This window comes from Piliocolobus tephrosceles, chromosome 7 (genome assembly GCF_002776525.5).
Source record: "Piliocolobus tephrosceles isolate RC106 chromosome 7, ASM277652v3, whole genome shotgun sequence".
NCBI lineage: Eukaryota > Metazoa > Chordata > Mammalia > Primates > Cercopithecidae > Piliocolobus > Piliocolobus tephrosceles.
This window is the reverse complement of record NC_045440.1, coordinates 28,815,000-28,829,620: the sequence shown is the minus strand read 5'-3', so window position 1 is coordinate 28,829,620 and position 14,621 is coordinate 28,815,000. Positions and strand designations below refer to the sequence as shown.

At 42.5% G+C, this 14,621-nt stretch overlaps 1 protein-coding gene across 1 annotated transcript in view; it reads left to right on the top strand.

The window, feature by feature from the left end:
* The window catches only part of GTF2E2 (general transcription factor IIE subunit 2), a 91,035-nt gene that overhangs the window by 42,301 nt on the left and 34,113 nt on the right, over positions 1–14,621 (top strand). The window contains exons 4-5 of the mRNA XM_023214618.3: positions 2,021–2,128; positions 4,252–4,434. Of these exons, the coding sequence (XP_023070386.1) occupies positions 2,021–2,128; positions 4,252–4,434 (291 nt within the window). The remainder of the gene's footprint in view (positions 1–2,020; positions 2,129–4,251; positions 4,435–14,621) is intronic.

Sequence of the window (14,621 nt, the reverse complement as noted above, 5' to 3'; positions counted from 1 at the left end):
GCAGTGGCTTGATCTCAGCTCACTGCAACCTCCGCTTCCCGGGTTCAAGTGATTCCCCTGCCTCAGTCTCCTGAGTAGCTGAGACTACAGGCGCGTGCCACCACGCCCAGCTAATTTTTTGTATTTTAGTAGCAATGAGGTTTCACCGTGTTGGCTAGGATGGTCTCGATCTCCTGACCTTGTGATCCTCCCGCCTCAGCCTCCCAAAGTGCTGGATTACAGGTGTGAGCCACTGCATCTGGCCTGCAGCCACTAAACTTTTTATTGTCTCCATGGTTTTTGTCTTTTCCAGAATGTCAGTAGTTGGAATCATATAGTATGTAGCCTTTTCAGATTGGCTTCTTTCCCTTAGTAATACATATTTAAGGTTTCTTCATGTTTTTTTCATAGCTTGATAGCTCATTTCATTTTAGCTCTGGATAGTGTTCCATTGTCTGGATATATTACAGTTTATTTACCCACTCAGCTACTGAAGGACATCTTGGTTGCTTCCAGCTTTTGGCAATTATGGATAAAGCTGTAATAAGCATTCTTAGTGGATTTTTGTATGTACATAATTTTTTGGCTCATTTGGGTAAATACCAAGGATCATGATTGCTAGATTCATCAAATGGTAAGAGTGTATTTAGTGTTGTAAGAAACTGCTGAACTGTCTTCCACAGTGGCTGTGCCATTTTGCACACTCTTCCCGTTCCTTTGTATCCGCTCTAGCTTTTGGTATCTACATTGTGTGTGTGTGTGTGTGTGTGTGCGTGTGTGTGTGTTCATTGGATAGGCATGATACATATGTTTTTTAACTTATTCCTTTGTCCTGGACATCTTTTCAAATTAGCACCTAGAGAAATTTTACATTTACTTTGTGAACATGAGTATAGTGGAATGGATGTGCTGTGGTTAATCTGTCTTCTGATTATGGACACTTGGGTTATTTCTAATATTTCCTTTTTATAAACAATGCTACAGTGACCATAAGTCACTTTTCTTTTCTTTTCTTTTTTTTTTTTAATTTGAGTTGGAGTCTCGCTCTGTCGCCCAGGCTGGAGTGCAGTGGCATGATCTCAACTCACTGCAAGCTCCGCTTCCCGAGTTCACGCCTCAGCTTCCCAAGTAGCTGGGACTACAGGCACCCACCACCATGCCCGGCTAATTTTTTATATTTTTAGTAGAGATGGGGTTTCACCGTGTTAGCCAGGATGGTTTCCATCTCATGACATCGTGATCCGCCTGCCTTGGCCTCCCAAAGTGCTGGGATTACAGGCATAAGCCACTGCACCCGGCCCATAAGTCACTTTTCTATGTGGTACTGGTATTTCTGTAGGATAAGTTTCTAGAAATAGGATTGTTTGGTGAAAGGTGAGTGTCTTTTCCTGTGTTTAAGGTCATTTTTGTAATCTGTGCGTTTCTGTCTTTGGGTCATTTTCTGTTAGTTTTTTTTTTTTGTTTGTGTTTTTGTGTTTTTTTTGAGATAGTCTTGCTCTGTCTCCCAGTCTAGAGTGCAGTGGCATGATCTCAGCTCTCTGCAGCCTCCTCCTCCCAGGTTCAAGCGATTCTCCTGTCTCAGCCTCCCAAGTAGCTGGGATTACAAGCATGCACCACCATGCATGGCTGATTTTTATATTTTTAGTAGACATGGGGTTTCACCATGTTGGTAAGGCTAGTCTCAAATGCCTGACGTGAAGTGATCCCACCTGTCTTAACCCCACAAAGTGCTGGGATTACAGCCGTGAGCCACCGTGCCTGGCCTATTTTGTTAGGTTTTTGAAGCTCTTGAAATGTTAGGAAGAATTAGCTCTTGGTGATATGAGTTGCATATATTGTTGTCAGTTTATGTTTTTATTTTATAGAGCAATGAGTTTCAACCCCGTTCTGATTTCATAGTCTATGGCTCTTCGTCACTATAATTATACTACCTGGAATAATACATGTTTTTCATTCCTGAAGATTTATTTATATGTAACCATGATTTAATGCATCTAGCATTTTAAAACTATCTTCTAATAACAGTTTCTTCACTTGATAGACACGGCATCAGCGAGGAGATACACATCCTCTAACCTTAGATGAAATTTTGGATGAAACACAACATTTAGATATTGGACTCAAGCAGAAACAATGGCTAATGACTGAGGTAAGAATTTAGTTGATTATCAAGAGAGATTTCCTGTAACTAGAATTTTTTTTTAGGCAGAGTCTTGCCTAAAAAAAGAGTCCTGCTCAGGCTGGAGTGCAGTGGCGTGATCTCAGCTCACTACTGACTCGGCCTACTGAGTAGTTGGGACTGCAGGCATGTGCCACAATGCCAGGCTAATTTTTGTGTTTTTAGTAGAGATGGGGTTTCACCATGTTGGCCAGGCTGATGTTGAACTCCTGACCTCAAGTGATCGGCCCACCTTGGCTTCCCAGAGTGCTGGGGTTATAGGCGTGAGCCACCGCGCCTTGCCTAGAATGTTTTAATATGGTGAAATCTGATAATGCTTTTTACTTTTTCTTAAAAGAAATGTTGTAGGGTCTTTGTTTTTTGAATGTACACTTTTGTAAGATTGATTTGTTGGTTTTCACTTAATTTTATGTATCTATTTCAAAATGTTAAAGGTAAGACTTCTGTGTAAAAGTTGTAAAGAAGTCATTGTACCAATTCCACTTATGTTTTTGCAGATTAATTAATGCTTATTTTGTATTGCCAGATTTATAATTTGTATGCTTGTAAATTGAATTGTTTTGTTTTAGAAAATTTAAATCATAAGGTACTGCAGGGATAGGAAGATATTTTGTTGCACAATTACTGCTGTTATGGCTTGATGTGGAAAAAAGTTGTGAATGCTGTGTATGAACACATACCATTTGAAGAAACCCCAGCACAGTCAGTGACCATGCTAATTTGGAAATAAATAGCATTTAAAAATTCAGATGTTCACTGCTTTTGAATTTAAATATGAGGTGAAAACTGAGAAGACTACTTTCTAGGACCAGAGAGAGAGTCTAAAAACCAAATGTAAAATTCCTAACATATAATTCGTTTATTTTTTTACCACGCAAAATATAGGTCTTGACTGTTATAATGTAGCATGACCATTAATTAGCATAATTGTAGCTCATTGTATTAGTGATATACAAACAATGGTAATCCACATTTAAATTTGCTAGTTTAGCTAACCTTGAGAGTTCATAGACTACCAACATCTAGTTAACAATGACTCTGATCATTTTACTATTCTATTCTCCCTTTTTTCTTCTTCCTGTGTTTCTTCTCTCTCTCCTTTCAGGGTCAGGCTGGCAGCTGCAGAAGAAAATATATAGGGTTGCTCTTTTTGAAGAGCTTTCCTTCTGATACTAGCTGTACAACAGAACTGACTAGAAACATAATTGTATTCAGTAATTCCTGCATTCCTACTCAGTTTCATTCTCAAGCTGACATAGGTAAAGTTCTTGTATGCACTAGTCTGGTCCTTTTCAGTTCGTTACACAGCTGCCAGTGCCAGTTGATAGCAGATGGGGAAGACCATTGACTAGTACGGGTAATGGCTTTCACTTTATAATGCCAATATGTGATAAACTATACTTTGCAGGCGGAATGGGCACTACTCAGTTCACTAGGTGTTTTATTGATTCCTACCCATTTTGACTTCTAGAAGAATATAGATTCAGCTTTTTTCAAAGTAGTTGTGATAAAGTAGTTTATTTCTCTTCAAAGAATTTATGTAAATAAAACATAGTTTCTTTTATAAAAAGTGAGCACCATGCTGATCTACTCTTCTGGAATCCTGGATGTCCAGGATTTTAGGCCTGCCAGTTTGTATTCATAAGGTACTTTTAATTTGCCACTGTGTTGGCTAGTGTTGTATTTTAAAATAATTAGTAGAATTAAGAATGTATATATGGGCTGGGCGCAGTGGCTCATGCCTATAATCCCAGAACTTTGGGAGGCTGAGGCAGGTGGATCACCTGAGGTCAGAAGTTCAAGACCAGCCTGGCCAACATGTTGAAACCCTGTCTCTACTAAAAATACAAAAATTAGCTGGGTGTGGTGGTATGCGCCTGTAGTCCCAGATGCTGAGAGGGAGGGAGGCAGGAGAGGGAGGCTAAGGCAGGAGAATTGCTTGAACCCAGAAGGTGGAGGTTGCAGTGAGCTGAGATCATGCCACTGCATTCCAGCCCGGGCAACAGAGCAAGACTTGTTAAAAAAAAAAAAAAAAAAAGGAATGTATTTATGTTTCCGTTTGTTAATATACTCCAATTGTATCACTGTTACAGGCTTTAGTCAACAATCCCAAAATTGAAGTAATAGATGGGAAATATGCTTTCAAGCCCAAGTACAACGTGAGAGATAAGAAGGCCCTACTTAGGCTCTTAGATCAGCATGACCAGCGAGGATTAGGAGGGATTCTTTTAGAAGACATAGAAGAAGCACTGCCCAATTCCCAGAAAGCTGTCAAGGTAATCTCTTTCTTCGTTTTGTGTCTTAATATAATTTGAATGAATAATGACTTCTTGGTTTTAAAAATATCAAACATTTTACAATTGTTTTTAAAGCTTCCATTGTATACACATGGCATTACAGTGAGCCACTTGAAGGTTTGAAATTTGTCTTGTGCCACCAAGCAGGAAAGGGAGCAGCCATCTCTGTGTAACTTTGACGGGTTCCTGTTGCTGTTGCTGTATGATTGTTTGATTGTTCAGGATATTTCTGGAAAATTTTCCTCAAAGGCAGTAGAGTTTCTCTTGTAAGCTGTGTTTGTAAATAAGAGTGTCTTCTATAATAGTAGTAGATGTTCCTTACCTGAGGAACTAGAGGCATTAAAACATGAAAGTATTGGTTAATAACCTGGCTATTTTGAAGTCCTAAAGGGGCTACCTATGAAAGTCCTACTGGTACAGATTACATTTCCAGTTTAAATTTGAAACTCACTGGGGAAAGCTGCTTGTTTTCATTTGTCACAATTGCTAAGGATTAATGTTAACTTATTAAGCAGGTTCATTCATTTTACTACCTGTAGAAGAAAACTTGGCCTTTTCTCTCCTCTGCTTCTTGGTAATGGAATTATACATGTCACATCTTCTGGTATTGTACCACAAGTCCTTGAGGCTCTCTTTATTTATTTCAATTTTTTTCCTGTTCTATTAATCCATTGTCAAGTTCACTCACTTTTCTTCTTCACTTCCAACTTGTTAAGCCCAGTTGGTGAATTTTTTAGTTGTATTTTTCAGTTCTAGCCTTTCTTTTTAAATGTTTCTTCTAGTTGCTGTTTCTTTGCTGAATTTTCTTTTTTTTTTCCATTCGTGACAGGTATCTTTTGTTACACCCTTGAGTATGATTTCTTATAGCTGTTTTAAAATTCTTATTCTAACAGCTGAGTCATCTTAGAGCTGGTCTGCACTGACTGTCTCTTTTATGGGTCATATTTTCCTGTTTCTTCATATATCTAATACATTTCTGTGGGTCTTAGACCTTGTGAATTATATTAATATGTGTAAAGACTCATGATTCTGTTACATTCCTCCAAAGAGTGTTTTTATTTGTTTTGTTTTGTGGTTAAGTGGGCAATTACTCCAAACCTTGTCTACCCTACAGCAGGTAGCATATGATATGTCTCTTTTCTTTTAGCCTTAGCGCTTTTGCTTGGAATCTTTTTCCATTCATGCATAGCCCAGGGTAGCTAGACTGACTTTTTCCAAGGTTTCCTTTTTCACTTTCCAGTTGCTGTGGTTGCCCCACACTCTGTTTCCTGGTTCTTCAGTGCAGAAACACTGAGGATTAGCTAAAACACTGAGTTTTAGCTTCATAGGGCACTGACTGTGGCCTGCCCTCTGTGCTCTTTCTAAGTATAGACCCTCCTCCTCCCCTTTTTGCCTGTTTTCTTTTGGTTGCTTTTTAGTTCCTTTAGGTAGTTGGATTTTTTTTTTTTTTTTTTTTTTGTAGACAGAATTTCACTCTTGTTGCCCAGGCTGGAGTGCAATGGCACGATCTCAGCTCACCACAACCTCCATCTCCTGGGTTCTAGTGATTCTCCTGCCTCTCAGCCTTCCGAATAGCTGGGATTACAGGCATGCATCACCACACCCAGCTAATTTTATTGTCAGGCTGGTCTCCAACTCCCAACCTCAGGTGATCTGCCCGCTTGAGCCTCCCAAAGTTCTGGGATTACAGGTGTGAGCTACCACGCCCGGCCTAGGTAGTTGATTTTTAAAATGTCTTGTCCAGAGTTGATAGTGTTTTCTGTGGGAGGGTGGGTCCTTTAGGAGCTACTTGGTCATTATCAGAAGCAGAGCCCTCTTAAGATTTTTAACTTAAAAGTGTCTCAGCTTAACCTGCACAAATGTTGTCAATAAAGACATGTCACCAAAGTTGATACTTTGTATGCTTTATAGTGTGTTGAATTCAGTGGGACTACTGAATCCTAGACTAACAGTTGAGTGGTAGGTGTGTTTTCTGCATGGCTGTTTTCTCCCATTTTGTTGGGGGCTTTCCTGTTACTATATGTGATAGGCTTTTCATTACATTTTAAACTACAACAGTGCCATAATCTGATAATGGCTTAGTCCATCTTAAATAATTTTGTGATGTAAATTTAGTTGGACACCTGTCTTTACTGGCTCTGTTCCCTTATTTAGAATTAGAGTAGAAGGGGTTATGAAAAGCACACAGTCTGTTTTCATTTTCAGGCAGGCTTTATTTCCAAATTGTTTGTAACCCAAACTTTTTATTCTTCTTTAAAAAATATGAAGATATGTTGTAGCCTAAAAAATTCCTCAAGTAGTTCTTCGGCACATCTACTTTAAATCTTATCTGTGTTGCTTCCTCTTCAGTTCTTGGTGGAGATACAAATATTATTGTAATTTTGTTGATCATACGATGCTTTGAAGAAGTGTACAATACAGCGCTAGCAGGGAACAAAAAGGACTGTGCAAAAGCAAGAAAACAAGAGAATGGAGAAAGTCAGTGTCTGTTTCAGATTGCTTGTCCCTCATTAATTTTCTGGGGGGTTTTTCTAACAAAGTAACTGCCAGTATAGTCCTGCTAGGCCAGTCTGCATTTGCGATGTAATACATTAATTATAAGGTGATGTATTGAATTGGCTACTTTTTAGGGTTCCGTTTTTTTTTTTTTTTGAGACAGAGTCTTACTCTGTCGCCCAGCCTGGAGTGCAGTGGTGCCATCTTGGCTCACTGCAAGCTCCGCCTCCTGGGTTCACGCCATTCTCCTGCCTCAGCCTCCCAAGTAGCTGGGACTACAGGCGCCTGCCACCACGCCCGGCTTATTTTTTTGTATTGTCAGTAGAGATGGGGTTTCATCATGTTAACCAGGATGGTCTCGATCTCCTGATCTCGTGATCCACCCACCTTGGCCTCCCAAAGTGCTGGGATTATAGGTGTGAGCCACTGTGCCCTGCCTTAGGGTTCCTTTTTAAAATTGAAGTTTAGTTGTAAAAATATGCAACAAGAATTTTTTTTTTTTTTTTTGAGATGGAGTTTCACTCTTGTTGCCCAGGCTGGAGTGCAATGGCACTATCTCGGCTCACTGCAACCTCTGCCTCCCAGGTTCAAGCGATTCTCCTGCCTCAGCCTCCTGAGTAGCTCGGATTACAGGCATGCACTACCACACCCGGCTAATTTTGTGTTTTTAGTAGAGATGGGGTTTCTCCATGTTGGTCAGGCTGGTCTTGAACTCACGACCCCAGGTGATCTGCCTGCCTCGGCCTCCCAAAGTGCTGGGATTTCAGATGTGAGCCACCGCGCCTGGCCACAGCCCGAAATTTAACATCTCAACCATTTTTGAGTGTTCAGTTCAGTAATGTTAAGTATATTCACATTGTAGTGCAAAAGATCTCCAGAACTTTTACCCTTTGCAAAACTGAAACTATATATGTTAAACAATGACTGCCCTTTTACCCTTCCCCACAGTCTCTGGTACCCACTATTCTACTTGAGTTTGACTACTTTAGATACCTTATATAAGTGGACTCTTCCAGTATTTGTCATTTTGTGACTGGCTTATTTCACTTAGCATAATATTCTCAAGGTTCATCCATGTTGTACTTGCGACAGGATTTTCTTCCTTTTTAAAGTTGAATAATATTCCATTGTATTTATATAATACATTCTCTTTATGCATTCCTTGATGGACATTTGGGTTGCTTTCACCTCCTGATTATTGTGAATAGTGCTGTTGTGAACATGAGTGTGCAAATAACTCTGGGACTGTATTTCATTGTGTTTGGAGATACAGAAGCAGGAGTCCTGGATCATAAGGTTGTTTTATATTTTGAGGAACTGCCATACTGTTTTCCATAGTGGTGGTTGTCATGCGCATCCGTGTGAAGAGACCACCAAACAGGCTTTGTGTGAGCAATAAAGTTTTTTAATCACCTGGGTGCAGGCAGGCTGAGTCCGAAAAGAGAGTCAGCGAAGGGAGATGAAGGTGGGGCCGTTTTATAGGATTTGGGTAGGTAAAGGAAAATTATAGTCAAAGGGGGGTTCTCTGGCGGGCAGGAGTGGGGGTCACAAGGTGCTCAGTGGGGGAGCTTTTTGAGCCAGGTTGAGCCAGGAAAAGGACTTTCACAAGGTAATGTCATCACTTAAGGCAAGGACTGGCCATTTTCACTTCTTTTGTGGTGGAATGTCATCATTCAAGGTGGGCAGGGCATTTTCATCTCTTGTGATTCTTCAGTTACTTCAGGCCATCTGAGCGTATACATGCAAGTCACAGGGGATGCGATGGCTTGGCTTGGGCTCAGAGGCCTGATATTGCCGCCTTCTTATATTAATAAGAAAAATAAAACAAAATAGTGTTGAAGTGTTGAGGCAGCAAAAATTTTTGGGGGGTGGTATGGAGAGAGAATGGGCAATGTTTCTCAGGGCTACTTCAAGTGGAATTAGGGGCGGCGTAGGAACCTAGAGTGGGAGAAATTAAGCTGAAGGGAGATCTTGTAAGGGGTGACATTGTGGGGTTTTTAGAAGAAACATTTGTCTTATAGAATGATTGGTGATGGCCTGGATATGGTTTTGGATGAATTGAGAAACTAAACGGAAGATACAAGGTCCAAATAAAACAAGGAGAAAAATGGGTATTAAAGGACTAAGAATTGGGAGGACCCAGGACATCCAATTAGAGAGAGCCCAAGGAGGTTCAGCATAATTACTTGCTTGGTTGGCAAGTTTTTGGACACTCTCCTTGAGTTTTTTTATGTTGTCATATACCAAGCCAGATTGATTTAGATAAAAACAACACTCTTCATTTAAGAATATACAGAATCCTGTTTTTTCAGCAGTGAGTAAGTCAAGGCCTTGGCGGTTTTGGAGGACAACTGCAGCTAAAAAGTCAACTTGGGCTTGGAGGACTGATAAAGTTTGTGATATGTCTGTGATGCTAGCAGAGAAGTCATTAGACAGGCTACGGAAGGTCGTGACAGAGGTTGAAATGCCTGCTATTCCAGTACTGAGAGTAATAGTGGAGGCAGAAAGTCCTAAACTGACCAGCAGGGGAATTAGTGGAATAACTTTTTTGTTGTGTCGGTGTCATGAGGGGAACAGGGAGCTCTTCAGTCCTATTTGCAAATTGAATTTTGGGAGTAAGGAAAACTAGTGTGCATGTGCCTGTCTAATTAGCAGGTTGACACATGTAGGTAGAGGATCTACAGAAGAAGAAGAGACCTTGTGCGAGGTAAAACTGGAGATGCAAAGTAAAAAGGTGAGAAGGCGTGCTGAAAGGAGTGTCTTGTACCTAGACTCCTAGGGATCTAGCTAGGGCGGCAGCCATCAGAGGTTGTAATGAGGACTGATGGGGTAACTGCATAGAGGGGGAGGTTTGATTTTCCTGGTGTATGAGAAAACGTTGAGTATCTATGAGCAACCTTTCACTATTATTTTTGGGGCTGGGTATAAGTAAACAAGAAGAGGGCCTCTAACAGTATTAAAGCAGTGGCAGCTGCTGTGCGCAGACATGAGGGCTAGGCTAAAACAGTAAGGTCAAATTGTTTGGACAGAAAGGCTACAGGACGCGGTCCTGGCTCTTGTGTAAGAATCCACACTAACCATGCCTAGGAAGGAAAGGAGTTGTTTTGTAGAAGGGATTGGGGTTTGGGAGATTAGCCGGACACGATCAGCAGGGAGAGTAAGTGTATATTTATGAGAATTATGCCGAGATAGGTTAATAGATGAGAAAGAAATTTGGGCTTGACTGAAGTTACGGGGGCTGCCCATGAAGCCTTGCGGCAGTACAGCCCAGGTAATTTGCTGAGCCTGATGGGTGTCAGGGTCAGTCTAAGTGAAAGCGAAGAGAGGCTGGGATGAAGAGTGTAAAGGAATAGTAAAGAGAGTATGTTTGAGATCTAGAACAGAATAATGGGTTGTGGAGGGAGGTATTGAGGATAGGAGGGTATATGGCTTTGGCACCACGGGGTGGATAGGCAAAGCAATATGGTTGATAAGGCGCAGATCCTGAACTAACTTGCAAGCCTTGTCTGGTTTTAGGACATGCAAAATGGGGGAATCGTAAGGGGAGTTTACAGGCTTTAAAAGGCCATGCTGTAGCAGGCGAGTGATAACAGGCTTTAATCCTTTTAAAGCGTGCTTCGGGATGGGATATTGGTGTTGAGCCGGGTAAGGGTGATTAGGTTTTAATGAGATGGTAAGGGGTGCATGATCAGTCACCAAGGAGGGAGTAGAGGTGTCCTATACTTGTGGGTTAAGGTGGGGGGTTACGAGGGGAGGATGTGAAGGAGGCTTTGAACCGGGGGAAAAGGCGGCAATGAGGTGTGGCTGTAGCCTAGGAATAGTCAGGGAAGCAGATAATTTAGTTAAAATGTCTTGGCCTAGTAAGGGAACTGGACAGGTGGGGATAACTAAAAAGGAGTGTATAAAAGAATGTTGTCCAAGTTGGCACCAGAGTTGGGGAATTTTAAGAGGTTTAGAAGCCTGGCTGTCAATACCCACAACACGCATGGAGGCAAGGGAAACAGGCCCTTGAAAAGAAGGTAATGTGGAGTGGGTGGCCTCCGTATTAAGAAGGGGACAGACTTACCCTCCACTGTAAGAGTTACCTAAAGCATCTGTGATGGTCCAGGAGGCTTCCGAGGCAATGGGGCAGCGTCAGTCTTCAGCCGCTAAGCCAAGAAGGTCTGGACAGGAGTCAGAGAGCCTTGGGCCAGAGCTCCAGGGGCTCTGGGAGTGACTGCCAGGCGAGTTGGACAGTCCGATTTCCAGTGGGGCATGGCTTAGGGCACAAATGGGGCATGGCTCAGGAGGAATTCCGGGCTGCGGGCATTCCTTGGCCCAGTGGCCAGATTTCCGGTACTTGTGGCAAGCTCCTGGGTGAGGATGTTCTGGAGGATCCTCTGGCAACTGTGGTTTAAGTGTTTGGTGTTCTGTGCTGGAGTTGTGGCTGGGGTTTGTCTCACAGTGGAGGCAAGGAATTGCATTTCAGAAATAACTTGCTACTTGGCTGCCTTTACTCTATTATTGTACACCTTGAAGGTGATGTTCTTTAAGTCCTATTGTGGGATTTGAGGGCCAGAATTTAATTTTTGGAGCTTTATTTAATGTCGGGAGCAGATTGGGTAATAAAATAAAATGCATATTAAGAATAAGACAGCCTTCTGACCTTTCAGGGTCTAGGGCTGAAAAGCGTCTCAGGATTGCTGCTAAATGGGCCATGAACTGGGCTGGGTTTTTCATATTTGATGAAAAAGAGCCTAAACACTAACTGATTTGGGAGCGGTTGGATAAAGAAAAAGGAGCATTAACCTTGACCACGCCTTTAGCTCTAGCCACTTTTTTAAGAGGAAATTTCTGGGCAGGTGGGGGAGGGCTAGTCGCAGAACGAAACTGTAAGCCAGACCGGGTGTGAGGAGGGGAGGTGATAAAAGGATTATAAGGTGGGGGAGCGGAGGCTGAGGAAAAATTGGGACCTAGCTCAGCCTGGCGAGGAGGGGAGAGGTCAGATGGGTCTATAGAAAAGGAAGATTAGAAAGACTCAGTGACGCTTGGGATTGGGACTGAGGGGACAGGCAGGAGGGAAAGAAGGAAGATTTGGGACGAGTTGCATTGGGAACAGAGACTAGGGAGGGACCGATGTGTAAAAGAATGCCTGGATGTCAGGCACCTCAGACCGTTTGCCTATTTTACAAGAATTATTTAGATCTTGTAGGATGGAAAAATCAAAAGTGCCATTTTCTGGCTATTTGGAACTACTGTCGAGTTTGTATTGGGGTCAAGTGGCATTGTAGAAGAAAAGGCATTTAGGTTTTAGGTCAGGTGTGAGTTGAAGAGGTTTTAAGTCCTTGAGAACATAGGCTAAGGGAGAAGAAGGAGGAATGGAGGGTGGAAGGTTGCCCATAGTGAAGGAGGCAAGCCCAGAGAAAAGAGAGTAGAGACACAGAGAGAAGGAGTTCAGGGGTTCTTGCCCTCCAGAAAAGCGGGAAAGGGGTCGGGACGCGGAAATAAGGGATTGGGGCGGAAAAATAAGAGGTCGGGGCGCAAAAATAAGAGGTCAGGGTTCTTGACTCTCCCCTAGAAAAGCAGAGAAGGGGTAGAAACAGGGAGTGAAGGGGTCGGGGTGCTTGCCCCTACCCCAGAAAAGCGGGACTTGCCGCTTAGGGTGAAGGACCGAGGCAGGTGTCCCTGCAGCGTGGTTAGACACCTCTCAAACGTGGGTGAGTAATCAGAGAGGCATCCCTGCAATGATTAAACACCAAGGGAAGGGTGCCTTCCCCAGTCTGTGACTGGCGCCGGCATTTTGGGTCCACGGATAAAATGTGTCTGCTTTGTCTCTACCAGAAAATGAAAGGAATTGAAATTAAGAGAAGGGAGAGATTGAAGGGTGGCACCAAGATTGAAAGGAGAAAGAGGTTGAGGGATAGTGAGAGAGGTTGGAGAAGAGAGTAAAAAGAGGCCGCTTACCCAATTCAGTATTGGTGAGATGTTCGCGAGATGTTCCTTGGGCTGGTGGGTCTGAGGACCCGAGGTTGTAGGTGGATCTTTCTCACGGAGCAAAGAGCAGGAGGACAGGGGATTGATCTCCCAAGGCGGTCCCCCGATCCAAGTCACAGCACCAAAATGTCATGCGCATCCGTGTGAAGAGACCACCAAACAGGCTTTGTATGAGCAATAAAGCTTTTTAATCACCTGGGTGCAGGCAGGCTGAGTCCGAAAAGAGAGTCAGCGAAGGGAGATGAAGGTGGGGCCGTTTTATAGGATTTGGGTAGGTAAAGGAAAATTACAGTCAAAGGGCGGTTCTCTGGCGGGCAGGAGTGGGGGTCATAAGGTGCTCAGTGGGGGAGCTTTTTGAGCCAGATGAGCCAGGAAAAGGACTTTCACAAGGTAATGTCATCACTTAAGGTAAGGACTGGCCATTTTCACTTCTTTTGTGGTGGAATGTCATCATTCAAGGTGGGACAGGACATTTTCATCTCTTTTGTGATTCTTTAGTTAACTTCAGGCCATCTGGGCGTATATGTGCAAGTCACAGGGGATGCGATGGCTTGGCTTGGGCTTGGGTTCAGAGGCCTGACAGTTGTACCATTTTACAACCCCACCAATGGTACGTAAAGGTTCCAATATCTCCACATCCTTGCCAACACTTATTATTTTCTTTTTTTGTTTTTGATACTAGCGATTTCAATAGGTATGAAGTGATAGGTTATTGTAGTTTTGATTTGCATTTCTCTAGTGATTTGTGATGTGAGCACCTTCATGGCTTGTTGACTATTGTATGTCATCTTTGGAGAACTATATATTCAGGTCCTTTGCTCATTTTTGAATTGGGTTGTTTTTTGTTGTTGAATTGTGGGAATTTTTAAAAATATATTCTGGATATTAATTCCTTACCAGATACATGATTTGCAAATATTTTCTCCCATTCTGTAAGTTGCCTTTTTACTCTGTTGATTGTGCACTTTAATTTGCCAAAGTTTTTGAGTTTGCTGCACTCCTGTTTGTCTGTCTTTGATTTTGTTGCCTATGCCTTTAGTGTCATGTTTAAATCATTGCCAAATCTAATGTCATGAAGCTTTCTCCTCTGTTTTCTTCTAGTAGTTGTGGGTCTTGTATTTAAGTATTTAGAGTTAATTTTTGTATATGATATAAGAGTCCAACTTTATTCCTTTTCATGTGGATATCCAGTTTTCACAGTGTCTTGATGAAGAGAACCATCCTTTGCCCATTGAATAGTCTTAGTCTTGGTACTCATGTGGAAGATCATTTGACCATATATGTGAAAGTTTATTTCTGGATCCTCTATTCTGCCTGTATGTGTTTCTTCATGCCAGCACTACAATTTTTTTTTTTTTTTTTTTGAGACAGAATCACACTCTGTCAGCCAGGCTGGAGCGCAGTGATACAATCTTGGGTCACTGCAACCTCTGCCTCCCAGGTTCAAGCAGTACTCCTGCCTCAGCCTCCTGAGTAGCTGGGATTACAGGCACACCACTGATTTGTTTTTCTAAGACCTGCCCAGCGGGCGCAAAAGAACCAGCGACTAGGCAAAGGGTAGGAGCAAAACTGCAAGTTTATTTTGGTAACCTAAGGTGTGGGCGAGAAGTCTGTCGGCCTCTGGCAAAGGAGGCCGGCAGAGTCCCCCGGTGGGGCTCTCGGACGGACTTCCCACAGTCCCGACATCCCGACAGGAG